Source organism: Chinchilla lanigera, unplaced genomic scaffold (genome assembly GCF_000276665.1).
Source record: "Chinchilla lanigera isolate Chin_1 unplaced genomic scaffold, ChiLan1.0 scaffold00053, whole genome shotgun sequence".
NCBI classification, from domain to species: domain Eukaryota; kingdom Metazoa; phylum Chordata; class Mammalia; order Rodentia; family Chinchillidae; genus Chinchilla; species Chinchilla lanigera.
The window spans coordinates 2391118-2401305 of record NW_004955454.1 but is presented as its reverse complement, the minus strand read 5'-3'; the positions used below and the strand labels follow the sequence as shown (position 1 = coordinate 2401305).

The 10188-nt window shown below is 53.2% G+C and overlaps 1 protein-coding gene across 1 annotated transcript; it reads left to right on the top strand.

Moving 5' to 3' along the window:
- Positions 1-4611: 4611 nt before the first annotated feature.
- Positions 4612-7197, top strand: Ccdc166 (coiled-coil domain containing 166). Its single transcript, XM_005395801.2, has 2 exons — positions 4612-5499; positions 5580-7197. Exons 1-2 carry the CDS (start codon positions 5065-5067, stop codon positions 6522-6524), a joined length of 1380 nt encoding a protein of 459 aa, XP_005395858.1. The 5' UTR covers positions 4612-5064; the 3' UTR covers positions 6525-7197.
- The last annotated feature ends 2991 nt before the right edge of the window (positions 7198-10188 follow it).

Here is a 10188-nt window from a genome sequence, read left to right as displayed (position 1 = left end):
CAAAGCTGCCTTCTCTCGCCTGCTCCCAAGCTCAGGTGCCCAGGCTTTGGCCTCCTGCCCCTTGTCTGGACTCTTCCTCGGAGGGTAGACTGTATATGGGCTGTAGAGTTAGCTGTGCCTGGGATCGTGCATCTGAAGGCTTGGACTTGGGAATGAGGGGTTAGGCGAGGCATGCCCTGGCTGGGCACCCCTTTCACTGCCTCTGGGGTCTCTCAGAGTGTGTGTGGAGCTGAGTCCTGGGCTCTGGACCCCCGGCATCCTGTTTCCTACCCTCTCCCTCACAGAAGAGGTGGTGAGCACCCCACGGTCCCATGTAGGCCCCCGCTGCCTTGGTCAGGCATAACTGGGAGCCCAGCCTGAACACCCTTGAAGTTACCACCTCCAACAGCTACAGCACTCCAGAGCCTGGGTCCACGTGCTCCATGTACCCACCAGGGCCCCCTGACGCAGGCCTGTCCTGGCGCTGGGGAAGAGAGTGGCAGCAGCCACAGCTTTAACTGGACCATGTGGTGAGGGGGCAGAGTGCTTCCTCCCAGGACAACTGGGGCCTAGGCCTCACACCTGCGGTTAACTGTGAGCCTCATGTGGCTCTGGCATGGCTTCCAGTGTACCTGGCTGGGGAGGGGCAGGCCCTTGTTCCACCTCAGTAGGGGCTGGAGTGGGGGAGGGGCAGGCTCTAACTGGGCCCAGGGCACACAGATCGCCAGGCCCACGGCCTCCAGGGCTTGACCCCAGCCTGAGATCACACTGGCCAGACTCCTCTGGACCTCACGCACTGTCCTGGCCAAGTCTCTGTCGCCATGGTGGTTGCCATCAGCTCTCTGCTTCTGACAAAGAGTGAGTTCCCCACGGTGGGGCTGGGCACTTATTCCTGCCAGGTGCCTGGTATTTCATCATCTGACCACCGGTCAGCATCTGGCTGCCCCTGTGGGCCTCAGGCTCACACCCAGGGCTGAGCTCCAGGGACGGGGACTCTGGCATCTCCCAACTCTGCAGGAAAAGTGGGCCTCTGCGGGTGGAAGGTCTCAGGCTCCAGCTACGTGCTGGGCCCCGTCTGCCTTTGGCCCTTGCCCCAGGACACAAGGCAGGGGTGAGGAAGAGGGCTCTGTGAGAGGCATCACAGAGAGGTGGGAAGAGGCTACCGACGTCCAAGTGCTTCCAGAGGGGCCTCGACAAATCACTCCATGCCTCAGTTTCTCCATGTGTGAAATGGGAGCAGAGGCTGCTGGGAGTGCGCAGCCCAGGGTCCAGCACACAGCCCAGCCCCACTGCCTGCTCCTGGAGGAGGGGCACTCACTCTGTAGGAAAGGACCATCGGGAGGAAGGGATAGCAGAGTGGCCATGGGGGCAGAGGACAGGGAAAGCTGTGGAGGGGCCTGCTGGCTACTGAGAGGCACCGGACAGTAGGGCCCTCCTCCTGGGCCTTTCCAGCCCCAGACTGCGCCCAGCCTGGATGCAAGGGAAGCATGTCTTAGGGCCCTGGGCAGGGACAGAAGCAAAGACCACTATCCTACCCAAGGACAGAGGGAAGAAGGACCTTGAAGGTGGCGGAAATGTCACTGGTAACGGGGTCTTAAATCCAGGGTCCATGGATGTGAGTTCTGCCCCCTGAGGGTGGCAGACATTGGACGCACCATCCTCACACATAGGGTGCCTCTCCAGGCCAGAAACCCTCCCCTCTCCTGGAAGGAACCACCTGAGGCCAGTGCAAGGTCTACTCCTATGAGCGGGCACACAGGATCAGAGCCAAGCCCGGCTGAGGACCAGCCTGGCACAAGTGAGCAGTTTCTACTTTCACGATTTTACTTTACCAATCTGTTGAGCCCTGAGGGTGCCAGAGAGGGGCCTTGGTATGCACATGCAGGCATGAGGGGCTAGGACAGGATGGAAAAGTCCCTACTGTAGGGCTTCTATTTGTTTTTTCCCCAATTTTCTGTAATAAATTAGACACCACTTTCATATTAAAGGCCTCTGTTTTAAGCCCAGTCTCCACATGCTGCTTTAGCTTATGAGTCATGTTTCTATTTTTTTAGTACTGGGGATTGAACCCAGGGTACTTTGCACTGAACTATGCCCCAAGTCCTTTCTTTTCTTTTTCTTTTTTTCTCACTAGGTATAGTCTCACTAGGTATAGTTCAGGTTGGTCTTAAACTCACTATGTAGTTCCAGGGTGGCCTTGAGTTTGTGGCAATCCTCCTGCCTCAGCCTCCTGAATGCTGGGATTATAGGCATGTGCCATTGTAAGGGCATACTTATAGAATAGCAGACTTGTAAGTATATTATAGCAAAAGTTAGAAATCAACTCATAGCCTGTGACTATGCTCATGTTGCCTGTCACGTAGATAGTCAGCCTTGACTATCTACTTCTCTTTGATAACGTGCTGGGCCAACTTGACTGTGTCCAGCTTGTGTTTTCCTTAGTTAGAAAAATATATTTTGTTTCCAACTTGCTTCAAGGACTTCATGTCTGGGACAGATTGGCCCAGTCAAGGACCCTTTTAACTCTGCTTGCTCTGCTCACACCTCCCTCACTCCTTCCCAGAATGTTAAACAATTCCTTCTAAGTAAACCTACCTGACAAAATATGACATAATTCTTGTATTCCATGTAACCAATTCCATGTAACCTGCTCTCAGCTTTGTATTTCCCACTCGCAAACCCTATTCAAACTGAACTCAAACCTGACTTGGTGCTAGTGATTTGAATCTCTGGGTTCCCCAGCCTGCTAGCATAATAAAAGTTGCCTTCTTTGGTTTGATATTGGTTTTCCTGCAACATCACCACTTGCTCTAAAATCTTAATGCCAAAACAGAGACTCTGTGTTATCTTGTCATGTTTTTTTAATTACTTTATTAATTAGTTTGTGTTATTTAATTACTTATAAAAAATACATTTGTTACAAGAAATTGTGTTCCTACCCTTTTCTTTCTTTCTTTTTTTTTTTTTTTTTGGTTCCAGGAATCAAACTCAGGACCTTGCTGTGCCACTGAGCCATCTTCCCCGCCCTTGTTCCTAATCTTAAGAGGCCCTGTTACATCTTTCCAGCAAATGTAGCGAATTAGAGCAAGTTCAGTGATGTTCATTGCCATGGCTTTAAAACCAGCATTAGTGTGTTCAACACAAATCATTATTCAAGTGTGCCTTCCTAAAACCGTTTGCTCATCAAATTAGGGCTCTAGGATCTTCAGATCTGTCCGTACTCAAGCAAATAAGGACAGGCTTGGGCAGACTCCACTGTAGCATTCATAGGACACAAAACAGGTGTGGACTTGAGCTGCCGTCTGAGGCTGTCCAGCAACACCTCCTGCCAGGCTTCTAGCAGGATGAAGAGCAGGGCCGACCACACTGTGCAGCCTCTCCAGGTCCCAAAGGGTGGCTCGTATTTTCAAGTCAGGATTGAATCAAATAATGATCCTGTGTCCAGAGCCAACAAAAAAAGAAAAAAAGAAGAAGAACAAATTCCTGGTATATCCTTTAGCCCCTCCAGCACCTGGTCCACCTGGAAGGAAGCCAACAAGGTGAGAGCCACAGGGTGAACCACATGTGTGGGATTAAGAACCCCAGAGAGGGGCTGGGGATTTAGCTCAGCAGCAAAAAGCGCCTGCCTGGCAAGCGCAAGGTCGTGAGTTCAGTTCCCGGTACCGGAGAAAAACCAAAAAAAAAAAAAAAAAAAAAGAACCCCAGAGAGATATTCACTGGACAAGCACGTAACACCTCCCAGTAGCCCCACTGCTATGGAAGCCTCAGGTGCAAGAGGCCCTTAAAAGATGAACAGATGTGGGAAGTGCTTTGTCCTGAAAGCATAAACTTCCTGTGATTAGGTGGGAAAGGGCTCGTGGGGTGTGGTGGTGGATTGACAACTAGTGGTCACTGTGTAACACCCAGCTGAACTGAATCAACGTGCTGCTGGATGTGGAGGACCCACCTGAGAAGTGCTGCCAACAGCATAAAAAGGGGAACTGGAAGAGGAGGAGGGGGAGTTGTTGGTTCTCCTGCAGGGGCTTGTCATGCTGGCTTTCCTGATAAACTGGGCTATTCTCCTTGTAGGAGGAGCTCGGGACCTTGTTGTCGCTGAGAATGGTAACAGATCCCTTTGAGGGAGCTCTAATCCTTACTTTAAGCATTGCTTCCTGGCTCCCGAGGGGAAGATGGTGCACTGTTCAGTCTCCTGGAGAAACTTGTCATGCTGACTTTCCTGACTTGAACTTGGCTGTTCTTATAGTCGGAGGAGCTCAGGACTTCGCTGTTGCTAAGGACGGCTGTGGTACTTTTCCAGGGAGCTCTGGTTCTTATTTTGAGCATCACTTCCTGGCTCCAGTGCAGATTACTCAACCTGCTGGTGCAGATCCTTCATCCCGCTGGCACGGACTTCTAGTTTCTACGGCTGATCTTTGGGTCTTCCCAGCGCAGATCCCTGAAACAGACTTGCATGAAACATTGTCCGGGGGTTTAGGCCTCTGCTTGGACTGTGCTGGGGGTCGTGGACGGTGCGATTGTCATGCGCTGTAGGTCTTCAGCTGGACTCGTGCAGGACATTGACGTAGGATCCAGGCCCTCAGCTGGATTCTTTGGGTTTTTAGTGTGTGAACAGATTTCCTGCACTCCTTTGTACTTGACTCTTCGGGTGACTACTATAAAATAATCCTAATTATGTGCCCTGTATTGAATTGTTTTCCTTATAAACCTTGACTACAGCACGAGGGGCTGAGGGGTACCAGCTATCATGCCTGACTCAGGAGAGAGCTGCGGAGAATAAGAGAGTCCGGTCGTTGCCAAAACAACAGGTCCCGGGGGGGAGGGCGCCTAAGTTCTATCTCCACGGAGACTGCGCAGGCCGAACACCAACATTACTGATAGTGGACGCATCCCAAAGGTCAGCCAAGGTCGGGAGGTGAGCCAGAATACAGGTTGATGACAGTGCTCTCATCCCTCATTTGCTACCCCGAGAAGCGGCCCACTCCGAGGCCTGGGCCTAGAATTTCAGGGCTGGGGAATAGGAGTTGAGCTGGGGGAGCGGACGTAGGTCAGTGGCCTCGCCAGTCCCTGTGCCTCAGGCCCCAACCCATGACGCCCAAGAAGAAGCGTGGGCCGACCTCGGGGCGCCGAGCAGCGGGCGAGGGTGCAGAGCCGCCGCCGTCAGAGCGCTTTCAGTACCTGCAGCGCGAGTACACGCTACTCTCGGAGCAGCTGGAGGCCTGTGAGGAGCGCGTAGACCGGGTGCTGCGAGAAAACGCCTTCCTGGACAGTGAAGCGCAGCGCTTGCGCGAGGAGAACCGGCTTTACGCCAGTTATGTGAGCGCGCACGCGCAGCGCTGTGCTCAAGCCATAGTGGGGCTGGACCAGCAGAACCGCGTGGACTTGGAGCAGATACAAGGGCAGCGAGCCGAGCTTGCTTCACTCTACCGGGGGCGCGAGGACGGGGTTCGCACGCAGCTGTTGGATATGGAAGCGCGCGCGGCCCAGATGGTGCAGCAGGTGCAGGAGCTGCAGCCCTACAAGGCCAGTAAGCTCGGAAGCGGACGGGGCGGGACCGGGGGCGGGCTCGCCGCGTCCCTGCGCTGACCCACGCCTGGTTACAGGAGCTGCAGCTGGAACAGCTGGCGCGGATCCGGACCCTGGAGCGCGAGCTGCTACATATGCGCGTGGAGCACACGCAGCTCCTGCATCGCGAGAAGAAGCGCTTCTTGGAGGACAAGGCGGCCTTTGAGCGCGAAGCGCGCCAGAGCGTGCAGTCCCTGGCGCGGCGCGCGGAGCGGGATGCGGCGCGCGCGCTCCTCGTACACACGCAGGCCATCAAGGCGGACAACGGACGCCTGAGGCAGGAGCTGCTGCGGCTGCTCCACCGGGCGCAGTTACTGCGCGACACGCGATACCAGCTGCTTCAGCAACGTGAGCAGCTGCGGCTGGAGCACAAGGACACAAGGAGCCTGGTGCGCGTACACAGCTGGCTGCGCAGGGGACCCGAGGGCCCGCCGCTCTGGCAGCCACCCGCTCCCTCCCAGCCCAGCTCGCGCCCTGGATCGTTCGCTTCCAGGGACCCCTCGCGTGCAGCGTCCATGGTCCCGCCTGGGGCCCGGTCGCGCGCGGTGTCCCAGGTACCATGGATGGTCTCCTCAAGAACAGCCTCCAGGGTTCCCTCTTTGCGGTCGCGTGCGACTTCTCAGGTCCAGTCCTTGGTCCCATCTCTAGCGGCTTTGCAGGAGTCCTCTGGCCTCGAGTCCCTGGTCCTGACCCGCACCGCCTCCCGGGTCCCATCCCTGACCCAGTCGAACTCAGGCTTCCAGATCGCATCCCAGACCCCCTCGTTCTCGAGCTCCAGGACCTTGTCGCCAAAGCTGTCACGCGAGGGCTCTGGGATCTCTCCGCGGACCTCCTTTCCTGATACTTCACAGAACACTGTCCCCTCTGGAAAGTCCGACCCCAAGCTTCCCTCGGGGCTGGCCCAGGGTGCAGCTTCTCTTAGCCCACAGTCAGAGGGTGTGGACTCGGTTGCAGCACCAGAGGTTGCCCCGGGGCAAGCCTGAACCCCACCTGGAAGGCCCGGGTCGGGGAGACCAGCAGAACGCTTCCCTGGTTCCTGTGAGTGTTAATAAAGGTGTGGCCCCCATGCTGCTACTTGCCTGGTTTGCTGCTGTAGCATTTCCGGAGCGCACAGTGGTGCTCATGTCCACCGAGGACTCCCGGACTGCCAGGGCCTTGATGCCTCTTTCCCTCTATGGAATTCAGCGTCCATTCTGTGACTACCGTGGACCTCAGCAAGATCCGGAGGGTGGTGCTAAATGCTAGGTGGAAGCTGGATAGTGAGACCTTGAGGGTCAGGTCTGAGGCCCTGCACTGGTTCTCAGTGCATGGGAGAAGTTTTGCAGCTATTTTGAGTAATATTAAACTGCCCCGTTTAGAGATTGTTGCAAGAATAGTGCCAGGACTCCCATGAATCAAGCATCCGGGTGCACAGCAGCACACCTTTTGCCTATGTATTTCTGTTACTGCAGTTTTAGGCCCCAAAGCCTAACTCTGGGTGTCACAGCAGATTACACTTGGCCACCCATCCCATAATGCCAGTCAAGGAAATGGGGTGAATTGGGTGAAGGATAGGGAAGGAGCGTTAATCAGCATGACCACGCTGGGAGAGACACAATAAAGAGGCTCAAGATTTGTCTTAGAGAGCCTGACAGAAGCTTTGGGGTTTTACAGAAAAGGGGAACAAGCCATGTGTGAGTGCTGTGATGCCAGCACTCCAGGAGGCTGACACAGAGGACTGCAAGTTTGAGTCCAGCCTGGGACTTAATAAGACCCCCATCTCCAAGTAAAAAATAAAAAGGCTGGAGATGTAGCTAAATGCAAAGGCCCGAGTGCTAGCGGGTGGGGCTGGCGAAAAGGCAAGGGTTTGCATAGCTGGCAGCACAGCAAGGAATCTTGGTCAAGTCCTGATCTGGTTGATCAGTATCTCAGGACTGGTTCTTCAAGGTTCTGGGACAGCCTTTATTGTTTTTTGGGGGGTGGGCAATTTGGTTCCCATCATTAGGTAATGGTTCCTGCATAGGAGGGCAGCGTTGGTTCATAGGGTAATTGCTCCCACTTGAGGGGTGACCTCATCATGGGATGGTCTGCAAGGCTCTGCTTATCCTGGAATCCAGGTGGCAGCAGGTATAGGACAGTGACTAAAGACTTTCTAAACACCGCTCCAGGGGGTCTGGAACTGGACCTTGTAAAAGCAACCAGTTGGCCTCCCTGAAATTCTTTATCTTGGAGTCCTTGGTCTTGAAGGGGAATGAGTTAGGTAAACTTAGGGCTAATAAACTTTGTATTACAGATACTCCTAAAGGGATTAAGAGTCTGGGTACACAGCTGAGCAGGAATCTGACATAAAGTTTTCAGGGAATAAATGAAACATACAAAAAATAAAGGCAGAGATGCCAATGCTCATCCTGTTTTTAGTTACCTATTGGGCATCTGCAGGCCTACCCTTTAGGTCCGTTACTTGGTGTCCACGTGTGTACAGTTCTGAGCTATCTGGGTTTGGGTTGGAGACAACATGTCCCTTAACCCCTGTGTAGTTCCCGGATAAAAGGCTGTTCTACTTTACCGCAGTACAAAAATCAAAAGCAGGAACTGCACCATGGAGAAAATACTACCATCTAAACTGTAGCTCACATTCAGACCTTGTCACTTGTTCCAACAGCATCCTTCTGACCTCCGCTGCTTTTCCCAGGGTTACGACTTGTGTTTCACTGACATGTCTCAATGTGCAAAGCCAGTTATAACAGTTCCTAGACTTCGAATTTGTTTGAACTTGTCAATCATGAAGAGACGTGCCCCACACTGTCCATGCCGTGGGCCCTGGCCCAAAGGTACTCAGAGGACTGGACCAGGAGATACCCCAGGGCAGAGAAAATTCTGGTGGGCAGCAGTGTGCCTGGTGGTCCCTGTTTGGTCACTCATGCGTCTGAGCTAGCTGTTTGCACAGTTAGCTCCTGAGTGATGGCTCTCCAGGGGATACCCCAGGCCCTTGGAAGCCCCTCCTGAGACTATGCCCTTGGGTCTCCTCCAGGGAACCAAGTGGATCTCCTACCCAACCTCCCTCCTAGTTCCTAGAGGAAGGTGGGAGTTGGGAACAGTGGAGGTATTCCAGCATACCAGCGTTGGAAGTAGATTTTTGCCAAGAATGATTCAAACATTTTTTAAAAGTTGGAGCTAGGAATGATGGCATGTCTAACTGCAGCACTGTGGGAGGCTGAGGCAGGTAGATCTCAAGTTGGAGACCAGCCAGGGGCAATTTAGCAACAAAGGAAGACCCTGCCTCAAAATTTTAAAAAAGGGCTGGGAATGTGGCTCAGTGAGAAGGCCCTGGGTTCAATCTCCACTCTCTCTTTCTTTCTGTCTGTCTGTCTGTCTGTCTGTCTCTCTCTCTCTCTCTCTCTCTCTCTCTCTCTCTCTCACACACACACACACACACACACACAGAAGCATGCAAAGTCTATTAGCTCTAAACATTTTTTTCTGAGACTACATAGTTTTAGTCCAGGCTGGCCTTGAACTTGCAGCCATCCTCCTGCTGGGATTACAGGGGCGCACCACCACGCCTGGCTCTGTGGCCTGTGATTTTCATCCCGAGCCCTCTGGGCTTCCTGTGAGGTCAAGTAATAGACCGTGTCACCTTGGTTCTCATGATAGGTGTTCTTGTGAGACGAACACAGTCCACAGTGATCTAAAGGCAACACTCCCAGGACATTTGTATCAATGACCTCAGGCTCCTTCCACAACTTCAAACCTCTATAAAGCCCTGTCTTTCACCCCGGCAGTGCAATTCCTTCCTTGGAAACTCACCCACTGTCCCAGCGGTGTACTCCAACCTACAGACACTTGTCCTCACGGAAACGGCCATGTGAAGACAGACGCAGGGAAAATGCTGTGATGATGAAGCAGACTAGAGCTAGGTATCTTTGGACCAAGGAGCATCAAGGATTGCCAGCAAAACCAGAAGCTGGAAGCACTGAGGAGTATCCCCCACAGGCCCAGAGGAACCTCCTAATAGCAAGACAGCTACATCCCCATAATTCAGTCACCTTTCAAAAGCCCCCATCTACGAATGTGAGGCTTTTCCTTTTGTGTGTGTGACAGGATGTTGCTATGTAGTTCCGAATGGCCTTGAACTAACTTGTGGCAATCCTCCTGTCTCAGCCTCTCAGATCCCAGAGTGCTGGGATTACAGGGGTGTGTCACCGTGCCTGGAAACGACGAGACATTAATGAAACATCTAGATCTAATCCATAACACAGGTAGTCTAGGGTTCGGTGCCACTCAGAGGTGGCAGGTGCCCTGTGGTGCCACTTTACCTTTAGGGCAAGATGTTCCAGTATCAGCTCAGTTTGGTGATCAACAGCTGATTCCTGGGATCAGCTCTGAGAAACAAGCAGATCACAGGAATGCAGTGAAGGGTATGGTCCAAGGAGACAAGGAACAGGTATAAAGCCAGCCAGGGCCGCTGATGGCAGCAGCTCGTTCCCTGTGCATGGGCATCTGGCACAGCCACAGTTCAGAGATCTTGAAAAGTGAGGGACAGTGGTGGAAGTTTTACTCTTTGCTATTTTCTAGATAGGTATACTGTATTTAGTAAAAGGCTGCTTCAGAATAGCCCAGCTACATGGGTGAGGACTGGGCCCAAGGTATCTGAGACCAAAGAAAGGC

Bases quoted from the DNA above. Each gene is read 5' to 3' on its own strand.
- Ccdc166 (XM_005395801.2), top strand. From the start codon at position 5,065: ATGACGCCCAAGAAGAAGCGTGGGCCGACCTCGGGGCGCCGAGCAGCG. The intron at 5,500-5,579 runs GCCAGTAAGCTC...GCCTGGTTACAG, and splicing joins AGGAGCTGCAGCCCTACAAG to GAGCTGCAGCTGGAACAGCT.